This window comes from Bos indicus, chromosome 29 (genome assembly GCF_029378745.1).
Source record: "Bos indicus isolate NIAB-ARS_2022 breed Sahiwal x Tharparkar chromosome 29, NIAB-ARS_B.indTharparkar_mat_pri_1.0, whole genome shotgun sequence".
NCBI lineage: Eukaryota > Metazoa > Chordata > Mammalia > Artiodactyla > Bovidae > Bos > Bos indicus.
Window position 1 is genome coordinate 13031119 of NC_091788.1, and position 18295 is coordinate 13049413.

The following is an 18295-nucleotide window of genomic DNA, read 5'->3' on the forward strand; positions in this document are numbered from 1 at the left end:
GTTTCAGTCTCTCATTAATAAAATAAGACACTGTATGTATGTATTTTTTCAGTCCCTTTGCTTAGATCGAGAGCTGGGTCTTATATATACTTTTTTCCTGCTTTGCTTTATTTGCTTAACGACCAGTCCTAATGTCTCGTTCCATGATAGCCTGTAGAGATAGTCCTCATTGCTTTTTTAAAGTAATATTGTTTACTTTTATTCATTTCTTCGTATTTGGCTGCACTGGGTCTTCGTTGCTGAGCGCAGGCTTTCTCTAGTTGCGGTGTGCGGGCTTCTCTTGTGAAGCACGGTCTCTAGGGTGTGTGGGCTCCGTTAAGTGTGATGTGAGGGCTCAGTAGTTGTGGTACATGAGCTTAGATGCCCCACAGCTGTGGGATCTTCCGGACCAGGGACCAAACTCATGTCCCCTGTGTTGGCAGGCAGATTCTTAACCACCGGACCACCAGGGAAGTCCTTCCTTATTGCTTTTTCCTGTGGCACATAACTCCAGATAGCTATGGTTATAACACTTTATTCAGCCAGTACCCAGCTGGTAGGCTTTTGGGTTGGTTCCAGTTCTTTGCCATTACAAATGGAACTGATATTTTAAAATAAACAACCCAGGAATCATAGTCCCATTTGTTTCGCTTTACTTTCCTTCTGTCTGGTTTGACTTCAGATACGGAGCTGAATTGGATGTTTCCGAATCTGCAAAAAAGTCAAATGACGACCCTCTCTCTCTCTGATTTTACTGCTGTTTTAGGCAACAAGATTGATCTGGCTGAAAGGAGAGAGGTCTCCCAGCAGAGAGCCGAAGAATTCTCAGAAGCTCAGGACATGTATTATCTGGAGACCTCAGCCAAGGAATCCGATAACGTGGAGAAACTCTTCCTTGACTTGGCTTGCCGCCTCATCAGTGAAGCCAGGCAGAACACCCTGGTGAACAATGTATCCTCACCCTTACCTGGAGAAGGGAAAAGTATCAGCTATTTGACTTGTTGTAATTTCAACTAAAGGCTGAGGCAAGGCGAGGCGAGAGGAATCCGCAGCTGCCCTGATGGGCCACCAGTTGCTGGGGAGACCTGGCGATGACTGTGGCTCCCGCTCTGGGACCTTCTGACTCCTGTGGGCTCCCGAGCTTACAAAGCACGGCGGGCCAGGGCCTCATCCGCAGGCCAGCATTCGCGGAACATATAATGGTTTCACCCTTTTGCAGTCTGGAGTCGGGTCAAGGAGAAAATTGCACTAGGTGCTCCATGATCTGCAGAGCATGTTGCTTTTGTTTTTTTAAACAAGCAAGTAAAACGCATTCCTGAACACGGTCCAGGGGGAAACGTACCGTAGGGACCCCTCCTGCACGTCAGTGGCTGCATGTGGGGGCTGCTCTTTAGGGCTTCTGGGGGCCCTGGTTTTCTTGTCTACCAGAGAAACCAAAACCAGGAAGGCCAAGTCCTGTCTCTGTGGTGCGTGTGGATGACTCCATGGAGATTTTGACAAGTGTTATTTCTCTTTTTTCCACGGGCACTTTCAAGAACTTTGGGATGTAATAGTGAGATGAAACCTTTACCCATGACAACAGTAACAATCATTGTTTTAATACTGTACACAACAAGCTCCACAACTCCTTCTGGTGCTAATGATTCTGCTCTTTCACAGACCAAACATTTTAGTACATCGATGTCCTTACATACCTTACATAGAAATAAAGCAAAAATTAAGGGAAGTCCATGAATCAGCTCTCTTTCTTGAAGTTTCATTATGACCTGTCCTAGGATAGATTTATTGGAAAAGAGAATACTTTTCCTTTCCTCTTCCCCTCTAAGTCTCTACCATTTTCTTCTTCCATTCTCCCATCTTTCCTGCCTCTCAAGTAAATGAAAAAGTTTGAAAAATGAAAAAAAAAAAAAAAATAGAATGGTTGACACCCCCATATAAGAGATTATCTCTAAGACATTATGAGTAGTATGAAAAACCAGACCTGATCTGACCAAAATACTGTGGATTAATGGACTGCAGTGCGGAGTTTCAAGCAGAGCACAGTCCTTGATAGCAAGTCTCGTCTTTTGCTTCCTGGTACTATCCATCTTGGACAGACCAACGCTTAGGATTTTGTAGATGTTTTTAGTATGGTAAGTGAGAGTTGCAGTGGATGAAAAGTCTCACGAACCATTTTTGTATCTGCAGTGATAACCTTAGAAAAAAAATCTGCTTGTGGAAGCAGATGGAGTAGTCATTTGTCATCTCCTTGTAGTTATGTTACTCTCAGACTCATGACCAGTCATTCTTTCCGATATCTTTTTCTTTTCCTCGCTTTCTTTCCCGATTTTCCCCTTTTTACCTTATCCCTCTCCTCCCCACCCTTCCTTGTATGCATATGTTCCTGCAAATCTCCAATTCAGATGGAGGTGTGTATGCCTTTACTTAGCCAATTTAAAAAACAGAACTCAAATGGAAGCCGTGATGCTGAATGTGTGTTGCTGTTTCTTCAGTGCCATGCTTCCAATTTGTTCACGGATATAAATGCAAATTGGGACAATGATTAAAGCTGTTTGCTGCTGATGCTGTCACATGTTTCAGTAGCTTGCTGCTTAGCATAACTGAGGGATGAGTCATGGGATTAGGATATGATAGGTAATTCCACTGTTGTTGTAGATGGTGGCAGTCTTGGTCCTGATACACTGATGTGTGAAAGCTATTGAATTTTAAAGCAACGAGTCATGTACAGACACAATATTGGTGAAGCCTTTCTAGCATTTCTAGGGCAGGTTTCAGAATGACCTGTCACTTGCACATGGGAACTGTACATATTGTTTAAGGGACTGAGGCTATAGTTGGCTTCACCATGGTTGTCCTGATACTGTGGGTAAGAAAAAGGGATCCCAGAAGTTTGAGTTGCTTTTATTTCAGAATCTATCTCTATAGGAAAGAAAATAATTTTCATAAACACCAACCAAAATAACTTATTGTGGTTGCCTTTCCCTCTCCATCTTCCTCATCAAGCCAGCAAATAAAAGGTATTCAGAAAAGTTGATCAAGGTGAGCAGAAGAGCTCTTTTTACATGGTGAGGAAATGCCCTTAAGTTTAGGTCTCATTTAGAGCAAAATCCAAAGTCCCCAGTACATCATGACCCAACTTTGTTTCATAGCAGCAAGTATGTTGAAAATAAAGTTGCTTTATGAAATAGAGGCTAGAATACTGTTAGATTGGACACAATAGTTGTAAAATAGCAGGCTGTAGGGCCACTCTTGCGTTCTGAGATTATTTCTTAGGAAACAGTCTCCTTTATATACTCTTGGCTGAACTTTAAGGGGATTAGAAGGCTCTGCTCTTGGCCGCTTTCCTCCTTTATTCCTTGCAGCCTTTCTGTACTTAACTGTCACCCGTCTACACCACATCAGCTGGGACATATGAGAATGTAGGGCTTTGTTTCTTTTTTTTCTCTCTTAGCTGTATGAATTCTAGATTAGGCCTATGGACACTTGTTCCCTAATGTATCTAAGTTTGAGAACAAGCCCTGACAATATTGTAGGTGCTCAGTAAATATTAGTTGAATAAACAACTTAGTGCCAAGAGGAGCTTTTCTGGTTAAACAGAAATTTCTCAAATAGAACTTGAGAAAGGACACCATTTAAATATGGTCATCTTAACCCAGGCCAGGACCCAAACGTGTTGATTTGTCTATTAGTTGCTATTGCCTTGGTCATATTTGCTAAGATGAGCCTTCTTAAATGAAAACAAATTCTCATTTAATGATGGATGAAAAAGAGGGTTGTGTTCTCATAGTTCAGTTTGGCCTGATCTGATTCGTAAGACCACTAGAGTCCATTAAGGCTTCTGTTTTGGTGTGATTTTTTTTATCTTTAAATAAAGTTACTAAATATATGGCAAACTTTTTTCTGTTTACAGTGCATCATAATCATGTCATAGAGCCAGATCTGGAGAATCTGTGAAATCATATAGTTTACTCATGTTAATGATATTATGGCTTTGTATAGGCTGTATCCTCAAAGGATTTTATGCTTTGTCCTTTACCTATGCAAGGCTTTTTAGTCCTCCATGTGTTTTGTTAGAGCTATTGAATTATAGTCACATTTAAGTTTGATTATATATAGCCAGTTATCCTTCTGTGGATTACTTAGAGTAGGCCATTAGCTTTACTTGGCCTTTTCTTCTTCTTCTTCTTCTTTTTTTTTTTTTGTTTCATGTTAGCATCTCTGAGTAAAGAGGCAAGAAAATAACTAAAAGTGAAAATGAAATGGATTGACAATGTGTTAGTTTCTGAGTTACAGTTTGGTAAGAGAGGCAAAAGCCATTGGCCAAAATAAGATACTTGGATTAGGGCTATTTAAGCAATTTAGACTTGTTGGAGAGAAGAGGCAGTATTTAACCAAGGACTGGATTCTTCTTTCCTCTTCTGTTTATGAATATGTCTTTGGAGGACACTGGTGACTTCCAGTGTTAGATAATGATTTGCCTCATTTACCATAATTCTTCCAGATCCATTATCAAGGTTCAGTCAATGAATCTTTCTGAGTAAATACCAGTTGTGAATGATTTTGAATTGGTCCTCTGACTAAAATGAAAACTTCTTCTTCCTTTTTAAATAATCTACATGAATGGGATCATATTATAGTCAGAAAAAAAGCTAGTTTTTTCCATGTATCAAACCAACAGCTTTAAAGATAGACATTTTCTGTTTCTCAATCCTACAAAACCCTGTGTATTTCATAATCATAAGTACTTTAAGGATCACTGCCCTGTTAGCCTCTGAAAGAGCTCTTCTAGGGTTTACCCTTTGTTTTTTTCTAGAAGTTTTTAGGTTTTTTTTTTCAACTTCAACTGGTTACTTATTCTCTTCAACCATGGCCCTGAGATGTGTTTTAGTGCAACAAATACTCTTGAGACTTAACTAGAAAATGAAAAACAGGGAAAAAACATGTTACCCTTCTGACAAAATGTACTCTACATAAGCAGTATGGTTAAACACTAATTTGGGGCTAAGAAAGAGATGTGCTTTGTGTTTTTTTTTTTTTTTTTTTAATCTTCTTCTTCCTGGGTTTCATATTTGTGACCTGAGCCTATTTGTGTTTGGAGGGAAAAATGATTTTCCTTAGATTCTTCAGACTGGGGAGAGAGCATACTGAAGTGAGAAATTATCATCCCTTCCAATAGCTCATTAACTATAGTAATGTTAGAGCAGGGGAGACAACACTTCATCTCCTTTCCTAGGCCCATGGGAACTTTGCAGTCATTTTGGGGAGCCATTGTTTAAAAACAAATTGAGATCAGCTATAGCCCAGTACAAAATGTTTTTGGTGATTAAAAAAAAGAAACCAAATTGAGGCAAAGCAAAGGTGGTGAAGGAGTTTTAGATTTAAAATGTTTGAACAATATTTGAAGGATTTGGGAACGTTTAGCTTGGGAAAGAGAGGAATACAGTGGGTATATTAGAATAAGACTCTGGTTTGAAGGGGTGGAATAAGACCCACTGAATAGAGGTCACAGGGCCATGGATTTGAACTTCACATTAGAAAGAACAAGTTGGTTCCCCATGGAAGGGGCGGCCTCTGTCAAGCAAAGGCTCAATGAGAACTTGGCAAAGATGGTGTGGAGAGGGTCACAGCACTTCTTGGGGTGGACAAGAGACCTATTAAATTTCTATTTATAGCACTTTGCACCTCATAACATGTTCAATTAAATATCTGTTGACCCACAGCTAATAATTTTTTAAAGGTTTTTCTCTTGTGCCCAAAGTGCATGCCTCTCCAGGAAGGAGGTTGCTTACATGTCATTAGGTTGAGACTGGCTATTATACCCTTAGGCTGGAATTGCTTTTTTTGGTCCATTCATTGATGTCTTGTTGAAATCACAAACTGGGTCTTGAGTTAAAGATTAAAAATGTATTGTTTTAGTAGAAGTTGCATGAACCGTTCGCTTCTCTAGGGGATTTTCCCAACCCAGGGATCAAACCCAGGTCTCTCAAATTGCAGACGGACTCTTTACCATCTGAACCCCTAGGGAAGCCCACATGAAATCATGGAAATTATGTATCTGTCACTTGCCAAACATAGGCCATGCTCAGTTTTAGTGAATAGTTGCTATCTCTTCAGGGTTTCAGGATAAACCTTTTTAGCAGAGCAGAATCTTCAGTAAAACATCCCATAAATATACAAACATGAAGTTTTACAGCTTCCATCACAGATGGGCTGGTGGTCACTGGCATAGAGCAGTCCCCAAGATCGATCTAGGAAAAATCTCAAATGACGTTTGGTTAGTTTGTTTGATCCTTTGAAAAAACATGATCTGAAAATGGTTTTAAAAGAATGGAGACCAAGTTGCTTCGTGTAGATAGATCTTTGATTTGAAAATCAGAGATAATTATAAGCAATATTTACTACTAAAGCCCATACTCTAATGATTCCACCTGCAAAATAACTTGCATCCTTGCAACGCTGGTAGATGGCTCTTTATTGGTCTTCTTAAACAAAAGTCATGGGTCTTGCATCACTGTGGTGAGAAACATTGAGTCTGGGTGAGACTTTCTTTGATTCCTTTGGATGAGAAATCAGAGCACAAGAGCTAGCCTCCTCTTTAATTGACTGCATGATGTGCATGAGTCAAAATTTTACTTTTCCACTGAGTTAAAGCAAAATTTTTAGAGGTGTTGTGTTCTAGTTCCTGATGGAATCCTTGGTGGGTTGTGACTTTGACACATCAGGGAGTGATGTAGGGAGGTGATTAGAAGATGGAATACTAGGGTAGAGGTGAGGAGTCCTAGAATTCCCTTGAATTAGCTGTAACATTATGCAAAGCACAATCTCTTGAGCATCCATTTCCTCATCTACCAGATAGACTAATAGTAATATACCTGTCAGGATCATTGTGAAGATTAGATAAATTGAAAGTACTGAACTTGGTAAACAGTAAGCACCCAAATATTTGTTCTTTTCTCCTTGATGAAGAGCAGACTTTGGATGGTTTGATACAAGTCTAGATCCTTTGAACAAAACAAGGAACCCTCCTGACTTCAGAAAAACAAAAACGAAAACTCTGTTTCTGAAAGAGCCTTAAAAGAAAGTCATGTATTTAATCCACTTTTCTGCCTTAGTGCATAACTGTTACCCAAGAGACTCCACTTCTTTACCTACTTCAAGAAAGGTATTCTTTCTCTTCCAATGGGCAATTCCAGGGTTGTAAACTCATTATCAGGAAACTTAACCTTATTACTGAAATACCTCACAGTGCAATTTGAACCTCTTTCTTCTTGATCCCATCCTCCATGAGAAGAAAAATTGGTTGATCCTGTCTTCTTTTTAAAGGGCCATGTTTGCCATTTATTATTACCCTTTTGCCTCATTTTAAAAAAGCTGACAGAAAAAGTTCATTAAGGTGATAATTATTATCCCCTTGGGGACTGTCAGGATTCTTATTGATAGTGATCAGATTTAGATCACAAACACTGTTGTAACTCTTCAGTTAGTATTTTCTTCTTTAGTTAACATATTATTGATAACCAAGTGTGCTTCTGAAGACTTATTCTGGTTGTGTGGCTCTTGTTTTCTCCTCTTGGTAAAAGTGGAGTCACGAATCCCAGCTTTGTCAACTACTTTTAGAATGTAATTTCATATGTGACATAATTTGATGGACATAATTACCAACACCTAATATTAGCAGGGTTTCTTGCCTTTTCTACATTCTGAAATAAAAATCAGAATACCAAATGCCTAATAAAGCAAAAATTCTTGCACAGAATAGCAAAAGGTAAGAATCTGGTCTGCTAGAATAATTTGTCACTAGTTGGTTGAATGGTGCAGAGCTTTTGTTTAAAGTTACACAGTTATGCCTGGATTAAATAACAATAGCAAAACTTGAGAAGCCCTCTGAAAAACAGCTGCTAAACATACTGCTTTCTGGAAAGTAATCATTAAGAATAAATATTCTCTTGTTCTATACAATTGCCGAATGGTAGTGGAAATTTCTTGTAGGCTACTTGAATGTCAATTGATTTATTAAAAAAAAAATTTGTGTGTGAATCCTTTTATTCCTTTAAGGCATTTTGGGGCTTTTGTGTTCCTGTTGTAGAAAATTTCAAATGACTGGAATGCTGGCTTCTAATTTCTGCTCACTGAAGTGGCCTCTAGACATACCAGATGATTCGGGCCTCTTTGATGATCTGAAGGGAGCTACTTAAATACACTTACATAAAGTGTGTGAATAAAATTGCTGTTTTCAGCAAAAAAAAAAAAAAAAAAAAAAACAACAACCCACTTTTGATCAAACTTTCAGATAATAAAGGGTTAAGAAGAGATTTTTTTTCATAACCTAAAGGGAAAAAGTATGCCCCATATATATTGTTGCATACATTTTAATGCATGACTTTTAGTATAGGGATGAAATAAAATACAAAATATATAATTCTGGAGGTCTTCTCAGCAGCTAGTTAAACTATTTAGATAAGCTGTTTTATGAAGACAGAAAATCCCTAGTTTCCCTTTATATATCTCTTTCTATCGAAATGGATCTTTAACATAAACATAGTTTAACCAACAAACATAAACAGACTTGTTCATCATGGAATCTTATGGATTCAGCTCTTTATTGGTTTTAAGCATAGGCTCTCAATAATATCTAAATACATCAATATATAAAATCTAACTATTAGCTTCAACACAAGCAAAATACTTGATTTTAAATGTTAATATGCAGATATTAACGGTATGCTGTATCATGTCTTCTGTGTTCATGTATTCCTTTTTAATAAAATGCCTGTTAGAAATATAAGCCGATGATGATGTGAGTGCAATTATCTGAAAACATTTTGTAGAAAGGTGATTGTCTGAACACTTTAATCCACATTAAAAAGTGGTAGAGGGAGCAGGAATCTGACAAGATATTTTAAAATGAAGTTGCATTTCTCTTTTCAAAATGCAGACATAATTCGAACATCATGTAATTTACCCCTGTAAAGTGTACAATTCAATGTTTTTTGGTGTTTTCACAAAGTTGTGCAACCATCACCATTCTTTGACTCCAGAACATTTTCATTATCTCCCAAAGAAATTCTGTACCCATTAGCAATCACTCTTCCTGATTCCCATCAACCTCTCACAACCACTGATCTATTTTGTTGCTACAGATTTGCCTATCCTGGGCATTCCATATAAATAGAATCATACAATATGTGCTCTTTTGTGTCTGGCTTCTTTAACTTAGCATAATGTTTTTAAGTTTCATGTTGTACCAAGTGTCATGTTGTAGCATGAATTAATACATTTTTTATGGCTAAATAATATTCCATTGTATGTATACACATACCACATTTTACTTGTCCAGCAGTTGATGGACAATTGGGTTGTTTTCACTTTTTGGCTATTATAAATAATGCTGCTATATATATGTGTATATATATATATATATTTGTGTACAAGTTTTCTGTGTGGGGATATGTTTTCATGTCTCTTAAAACTTAAGCAAGTAGTCTAGCAAATCAAGTCACTTGTGTTCATTTAAGCAGAGCTTCTTAAAATCCTTAGAGAATGCAACTTATAATCTTAGATCAGTTGGTCAATTAGGAGACTCTTGAATAATGGCTGACACACTACTGTGTCTATAAGAATTTTTCTATGAGGCCATCATTTAGATGATAGCCAATGTCATGAAGACTGCTTCAGTCTTGTGCAAATTGGGTTTTCATCACATGGAGAATTTCGTGGGAAAGGACGGCTACAAATCATACTGGAGAGCAGCACTCAATCTTCAAGGATTCAATGAAAGAGCACTTTTAATATACAATTCCTTTATGAATATTGACTGTCTTTCAAAGTGTGGATTTTCCTTCTTGAAAAAACATCGTCAAATTGCCAAACCACTTGACTGTCCATTGTAGCTTTGGTTTTTATTATTAAGAAATAATTCATACTGAGAGTAAAAAGAATGTATTTTGTGTGAAAAGGATGAATGTATTAATAACTTTTTATTTGTAACAGAATTTTTTAAAAAAGATGAATGGAAACTGCTTTCCCATGTACTTGTAAATAAATAAACATTTCTTGTTGCCCACATTTGGACAATCATATGCCATCAAACAATGAAAAAGCAAACCAGTTTTAAGTACACTAATGTCTTCCAGCATGACACAGAATGTGCTATGGATCCGGGATCTGAAGACTTGAGTTTCAATGTCAATTTTCTAATGAGTTCACTTTAGACAAGTTTTTTGCACTATGGATTTCTTCCCTGTAAAATAAGAGGCTGTAATGAATAATCTTTAAGGCCTTCTCCAAATGTAATATTAAATAAGTTTCCTATGCTGTATTAAGGACGGGAAAATTATAAGCTAATTATAGCTAATGAGGAGAAGGCAATGGCACCCCACTCCAGTACTCTTGCCTGGAAAATCCCATGGATGGAAAGGCCTGGTGGGCTGCAGTCCATGGGGTCGCTAGGAGTCAGACACGACTGAGTGACTTCACTTTATTTTTTCACTTTAATGCATTGGAGAAGTAAATGGCAACCCACTCCAGTGTTCTTGCCTGGAGAGTCACAGGGACAGGGGAACCTGGTGGGCTGCTGTCTATGGGGTCGCACAGAGTCGGACACGACTGAAGCAACTTAGCAGCATCAGCAGCAGTGACTACCCTGGTGGCTCAGATGGTAAAGCGTCTGCCTGCAATGTGGGAGATCTGGGTTTGATTCCTGGGTCAGGAAGATACCCTGGAGAAGGAAATGGCAATATACTCCAGCACTCTTGCCTGGAAAATCCCATGGATGGAGGAGCCTGATAAGGTACAGTCCATGGGGTCACAAAGAGTCGGACACGACTGAGCAACTTCACTTCACTCACATAGCTAATGATGGAGAAGGCAATGACAACCCACTCCAGTACTCTTGCCTGGAAAATCCCATGGACGGAGGAGCCTGGTGGGCTGCAGTCCATGGTGTCGCGAAGAGTCGGACACGACTGAACGACTTCACTTTCACTTTTCACTTTCACGCATTGGAGAAGGAAATGGCAACCCACTCCAGTGTTCTTGCCTTGAGAATCCCAGGGACGGGGGAGCCTGGTGGGCTGTGGTCTATGGGGTCGCACAGAGTCGGACATGACTGAAGCAACTCAGCAGCAGCCACAACATTGCTAATGATGAGAAAGATGCTTTCAGTTGAGTTCATTTCAGTTGCTCAGTCGTGTCCAACTCTTTGCAACCCCATCGACTGCAGCATGCCAGGCCTCCCTGTCCATCACCAACTCCCACAACTTACTCAAACTCATGTCCATCGAGTCAGTGATGTCATCCAACCATCTCATCCTCTGTCGTCCCCTTCTCCCACCTTCAATCTTTCCCAGCATTAGAACTGCCAATGAGTTAGTTCTTGGCATCAGGTGGCCAAAGTATTGGTTTCAGCTTCAGCATTAGTCCTTCCAATGAGTATTCAGGATTGATTTCCTTTAGCATGGACTGGTTGGATCTCCTTGCTGTCCAAGGGACTCTCAACAGTTTTCTCCAACACCACAGTTTAAAAGCATCAATTCTTTGGTGCTCAGCTTTTTTTTTATAGTCCAGCTCACATCCATACATGACTACTAGAAAAACCATAGCTTTGACTAGACGGATCTTTGTTGGCAAAGTAATGTCTCTGCTTTTTAATATGCTGTCTAGGTTGATCATAGCTTTTCTTCCAAGGTGCAAGCATCTTTTAATTTCATGGCTGCAGTCACCATCTGCAGTGATTTTGGAGCCCAGGAAAATAAAGTCACTGTTTCCATTGTTTCCCTATCTGTTTGCCATGAAGTGATGTGACTGGATGCCATGATCTTAGTTTTCTGAATGTTGAGTTTTAAGCCAACTTTTTCAATCCCTCTTTCTCTTTCATCAAGAGGATCTTCAGTTCTTCTTCGCTTTCTGCCATAAGGATGGTGTCATATCTGAGGTCGCATCTGAAGTTATTGGTATTTCTCCCAGCAATCTTGATTCCAGCTTGTGCCTCATCCAGTCCAGTGTTTCTCATGATGTACTCTGCACATAAGTTAAATAAGAAGGGTGACAAAATACAGCCTTGATGTACTCCTTTCCCAGTTTGGAACCAATCTGTTGTTCCATGTCCAGTTCTAACTGTTGCTTCTTGACCTGCATACAGATTTCTCAGGAGGCAGGTCAGGTGGTCTGGGATTCCCATCTCTTGAAGAATTTTCCACAGTTTGTTGTGATCCACACAGTCAAAGGCTTTGGCATAGTCAATAAAGCAGAAGTAGATGTTTTTCTGGAACTCTCTTGCTTTTTCCATGATCCAGCATGCCAAGGTCCAGCCCCGGCTGATCCAGGGTATTCAAGGGGGAGACGGCATCGGCGACTATTTATTTATTTATTCATCAAAGATATAAAGAATAATAGAATGAGCATAGCTCAATAGGAAAATTCAGTGGAGAAAAGAAGCTGAGTAGCTTGGTTTACGTGGAAAATCAATATAACCCGTGACACCAGGTTAGCTCTGACCACGGAGGCTGCAGGCGCCCTCTCGAATAGCGGAAGGTGCCCCACCTTAGACACCTTCTCGAGTGGGTCTTAGAAGCCCAGGCAAATAAATGGTCGCAGAGGATATCTGCGCTCCAGATGGAGACTCAGGTGGAAATTGAGGGGAAGAATGACATGGGGAGACCAAGCGTTGGTGAGCAAGGCCCGTAGCTTTATTTTCAACAGGGGCTTTTATACCCTAAGTTACACATAGAGGATAATAGGGGATGCAAAGTCAGCAGTTTTTGATCCTTATCAAAAACCAGGGTTTCTTTCTTGCAAATTTATCGTATACAAATGGTTTAGGTGATTTACATCATCTTCTGGCCAGAAGGCCTATTAACATTTTATGACTCTTGACAAAGACTAATCAACAAAGACTTATTTTCTCTAAGAGTAATTATTTTAAGGTTTAGCGCCATCTTCCGAAGATAAAATTGCATTCCTATAGGGTGGATGTGTAATGGGCTTACAACAAAGGAAATAATTTATTACCTTAAGGGTCTAAAGTTACTAACATCAAGGCCACTACTTATTTTTTCTACATACCAACTATATTAATTAATACACATTCAAGGATACAATTCAGGGGATGTGAAAACTTGGCAACAAGCATTGGTTCATCAATGAAATCTTTTACTAGTTTTATTCTGACAGTTTCTAACTCTCTGAGAGGCTCTAAGCTATTTGAATATCTTAAGCTTCCCCTGCCTTTCGAGGCTGGGAGACTGTAAACAATCGTATGCATAGCTGTAGGAGTCCGGGTAAACTTGTCAGGCGAGTTAGAGAGCTATCTGAGGGGTTTGGATTTAAACACTCCTAATTGCCCAGGAACTTTATTAATTGGAGCTGTAAGTTAACTCTTTGACAGAGAGAGCGAGATGATGGTGGGGGACAGCCCCCAGTAAAGTCAGAGGTGAGAGCACAAAGCAATAAAGTAGGCAGGTAGATGCTCGAGGATATCCAGGGGGACTCCTGAGGCTCGATCCCGCCTTTGCGTATGCCGAGTCTCCTTCCTCATGACCTTTGTCATGAGTGGAATGTCTCTCGCCGGCTCCCGGCACAGCAGATGTTGGCAATTTGATCTCTGGTTCCTCTGCCTTTTCTAAATCCAACTTGAACATCTGAAAGTTCATGGTTCACGTATTGTTGAAGCCTAGCTTGAAAAATTTTGAGCATTACTTTACTAGCGTGTGAGATGAGTGCAATTGTACAGTAGCTTGAGCATTCTTTGGTATTGCCTTTCTTTTGGATTGGAATGAAAACTGACCTTTTCCAGTCCTGTGGCCATTGCTGAGTTTTCCAAATTTGCTAGCATATTGAGCACAGCACTTTCACAGCATCATCTTTTAGGATTTGAAATAGCTCAACTGGAATTCCATCACATCCACTAGCTTTGTTCATAGTGTTGCTTCCTAAGGCCCACTTAACTTCACATTCCAGGATGTCTGGCTCTAGATGAGTGATCACATCATCGTGATTATCTGGGTCATGAAGATCTTTTTTGTATAGTTCTTCTGTGTATTCTTGCCACTTCTTAATATCTTCTTCTGTTAGGTCCATACCGTTTCTGTCCTTTATTGTGCCCATCTCTAGTCTTTCTCATTCTATTCTATTCCTCTATTTCTTTGCACTGATCACTGAGGAAGGCTTTCTTATTTCTCCTTGCTATTCTTTGGAACTCAGTATTCAAATGGGTATATCTTTCCTTTTCTCCTTTGCCTTTCACTTCTCTTCTTTTCACAGCTATTTGTAAGGCCTCCTCAGACCACCATTTTGCCTTTTTGCATTTCTTTTTCTTAGGGATGGTCTTGATCCCTGCATCCTGTACAATGTCATGAACCTCCATCCATACTTCTTCAGGCACTCTGTCTATCAGATCTAATCCCTCGAATCTATTTCTCACTTCCACTGTATAATCATAAGGGATTTGATTTAGGTCATACCTGAATGGTCTAGTGGTTTTCCTTACTTTCTTCAATTTAAGTCTGAATTTGGCAATAAGGAGTTCATGATCTGAGCCACAGTCAGCTCCCGGTCTTGTTTTTGCTGACTGTATAGAGCTTCTCCATCTTTGGCTGCAAAGGATATAATCAATCTGATTTTGGTGTTGACCATCTGGTGATGTCCATGTGTAGAGTCTTCTCTTGTGTTGTTGGAAGAGGGTGATATGACCAGTGCGTTCTCTTGGCAAAACTCTATTAGCCTTTGCCCTGCTTCATTCCGTACTCCAAGGCCAAATTTGCCTGTTACTCCAGGTGCTTCTTGACTTCCTACTTTTGCATTCCAGTCCCCTATAATGAAAAGAACATCTTTTTTGGGTGTTAGTTCTAAAAGGTCTTGTAGGTCTTCATAGAACCGTTCAACTTCAGCTTCTTCAGCGTTACTGGTTGGGGCAGAGACTTGGATTACTGTGATATTGAATGGTTTGCCTTGGAAATGAACAGAGATCATTCTGTCGTTTTCGAGATTGCATCCAAGTACTGGATTTTGGACTCTTGTTGACCATAATGGCTACTCCATTTCTTCCAAGGGATTCTGGCCCACAGTGGTAGATATAATGGTCATCTGAGTTAAATTGCCCATTTCAGTCCATTTTAGTTCACTGATTCCTAGAATGTCGATGTTTATTTGCCATCTCCTGTTTGACCACTTCCAATTTGCCTTGATTCATGGGCCTAACATTCCAGGTTCCTATGCAATATTGCTCTTCACAGCATCAGACTTTACTTCCCCTCACCAGTCACATACACAACTGGGTGTTGTTTTTGCCTTGGCTCGGTCTCTTCATTTTTACTGGAGTTATTTCTCCACTGATCTCCAGTAGCATATTTGGCACCTATGGACCTGGGGAGGTCATCTTTCAGTGTCCCATTTTTTGCCTTTTCATACTGTTCATGGGGTTCTCAAGGCAAGAAAACTGAAGTGGTTTGCCATTCTCTTCTCCAGTGGATCACATTTTGTCAGAACTCTCCACCATGACCTGTCCATCTTGGGTGGGCCTACTTGGCATAGCTCACAGTTTCATTGAGTTAGACAAGGCTATGGTCCATGTGATCAGATTGGTTAGTTTTCTGTGATTGTGGTTTTCATTCTCTTTGCCCTCTGATGGAGAAGGACAAGAGGCTTTGGAAGCTTCCTGATGGGAGAGACTGACTGAGGGGGAAACTGGATCTTGTTCTGATAGGCGGGGCCATGCTCAGTAAATCTTTAATCTAATTTTCTGTTGATGGGCAGGGCTGTGTTTCCTCACTGTTATTTGACCTGAGGCCAAACTATGGTGGAGGTAATGAAGATAATGGTGACCTCCTTCAAAAGGTCCCATGCATGCACTGCTGCACGCAGTGCTTCCAACCCTGCAGCAGGCCACCACCAACCCACACCTCCGCCAGAGACTTCTGGACATTTACAGGCAAGTCTGGGTCAGTCTCTCGTGGGGTCACTGGTGCACACAAGGTTTTGTTTGTGCTCTCCAAGAGTCTGTTTCCCCAGTCCAGTGTAAGTTCTGGAGGCTCTATGGTGGGGCTAATGGCAACCTCCTCCAAGAGGGCTTATGCCATATCCAGGTCTGCTGCACCCAGAGCCCCTGCCCCTGAAGCAGTCCACTGCTGACCTGTACCTCCACAGGAGACACTTATACACAGTTCTGGCTCAGTCTCTGTGGGGTATCTGGGTCCTGGTGCACACAGGGTTTGTTTCAGCCCTCTGAGCATCTCTGGCAGGTCCATACCTAAATGTGATTTCACCCCTCCTACCATCTTGCTGAGGCTTCTCTGCCCTTGGACATGGCGTATCTCCTCAAAGATGCTTTATCCTGTCATATATTGGAAAGAGTATTACACTGAGAATTAGGAGTCAAATTCTAGTCCCAGCTGATACTGAGAAACCATATGGCTTTCAAGTCTTAATTTTTCCAACTACAAAATACGGACATTACATTAGATATTTTTAAGATCCCTTCCAGCTAAAACACATTATCTGGTTCTATTTTTTAGATAGCATTTAAAACACTATCCTTCATAATTAGGAATGAGACTACTTACACATTACTAATGAGGAACTCATTCATTCACCCATTCATTCATTCAGCATTTATTGAGCAGGAAATCAACCCTAAATATTCACTGGAAGCACTGATGCTGAAGCTGAAGCTCCAATACTTTGGCCTCCTGATGCGAAGAGCCAAATCATTGCAAAAGACCCTGATGCTGGGAAAGACTGAGGGCAGGAGGAGAAGGGGGTGATAGAGGATAAGATGGTTGGGTGGCATCATTGACTCAATGGACATGAGTTTGAGCAAACTCCAGGAGATAGTGAAGAACAGGGAAGCCTGGCGTGCTACAGTTCATGGAGTTGCAAAGAGTTGGACACGACTTAGCGACTGAAGACCACCACAAACATAGGGCAGATGCAAGAGTCTGCTTTTAGATGTCTCCCTCCCACCTCCACTGTAGGAGTCATCTACAGAATGAATTTGCACCTTTTCTTAAAAATCCTCCCCACTTCAACACTTGCCTCTCACTGTCTGCCTTGGGATATGCATCTGCGGGATAAATGTCCTGGATTAAGACTGAGTACAATGGGTCATGGAGCACGGTCGAGTTAACAGGATGACAAAGGAATAACACTATAACTTTGGGCTGTCTGGCATTCTAGTTGCAGCAAGTCAGGGTTACTTTCTAGTTGTAGTGCATGCACTTCTCACTGCAGCGGCTTCCCTCGTTGTGAAGCATGGGCTTCAGTAGTTGTGGCACTTGGGCTCAGTAGCTTTAGCTTGTGAGCTCTTAGAGAATGGGCTCAGTAGTTGTGGTACATGGGCTTAGTTGCTCTGTGACAGGTGGAATCTTCTCAGGCCAGGGATTGTGCCCTGCATTGGCAGGCAGAGTCTTAACCACTGGACCACCAGGGAAGTCCTAAGTGTTCTGTTATTATTTTGGTAATTTCATATGATTCTAAGGTAACCTATTCAGTTGTAAAAAGCAGAGACTGGGAGGCAAATAGCACTAGCTGTAGGAGAAACTGACTCTTAAGTTTTTTGACTCTTTCTGCTTTTTGCCACTAAGGGAATTTTGACAAGTTTATTTCAACTTGCACATTGTTTTTTTCCATTAGTTAAATGGAACAAATTGCAAACTTGAATAGAATTTTTTTAAATTGTCTGGCTTTTATTATTTTTAAAATTTATTTTTTATTGAAGGATAATTGCTTTACAGAATTTTGTTGTTTTCTGTCAAACCCCAACATGCATCAGCCATAGGTATACATATATCCCCTCCCCTTTGAACCTCCCTCCCATCTCCTGCCCATCTCACTCCTCTAGAATTGATACAGAGACCCTGTTTGAGTTACCTGAGCCAAACAGCAAATTCTCATTGGCTATCTATTTTACATGTAGTAATGTAAATTTCCACATTACTCTTTCCATACATCTCACCCTCTCCTCCTCTCTCCCCATTTCCATAAGTCTATTTTCTATGTTTGTTTCTCCACTGCTGCTCTATAAATTCTTCAGTACCATTTTTCTACATTCTGTGTATATGTGTTCAGTTCAGCCAGTTCAGTCTCTCAGTTGTGTCCAACTCTTTGTGACCCCATGGACTGCAGCATGCCAGGCTTCCCCGTCCATCACCAACTCCTGGAGTTTACTCAAACTCAAGTCCATTGAGTCAGTGATGCCATCCAACCATCTCATCCTTTGTTGTCCCCTTCTCCTCCTCTCTTCAATCTTTCCCAGCATCAGGATCTTTTCAAATGAGTCAGTTCTTGGCATCAGGTGGCCGAAGTATTGGAGTTTCATCTTCAG

General features: G+C 40.4%; 1 protein-coding gene across 6 annotated transcripts in view; it reads left to right on the forward strand.

Annotated features, from left to right (window-relative positions):
• Positions 1-10044, forward strand: part of RAB30 (RAB30, member RAS oncogene family) — a 102837-nt gene extending 92793 nt beyond the window's left edge. For all 6 annotated transcript variants that reach the window (XM_070782639.1, XM_070782638.1, XM_019954945.2 and 3 more), the window contains one exon: positions 746-10044. In XM_070782639.1, the coding sequence (XP_070638740.1) occupies positions 746-996 (251 nt within the window). In that variant the 3' untranslated portion in view covers positions 997-10044. The remainder of the gene's footprint in view (positions 1-745) is intronic.
• The last annotated feature ends 8251 nt before the right edge of the window (positions 10045-18295 follow it).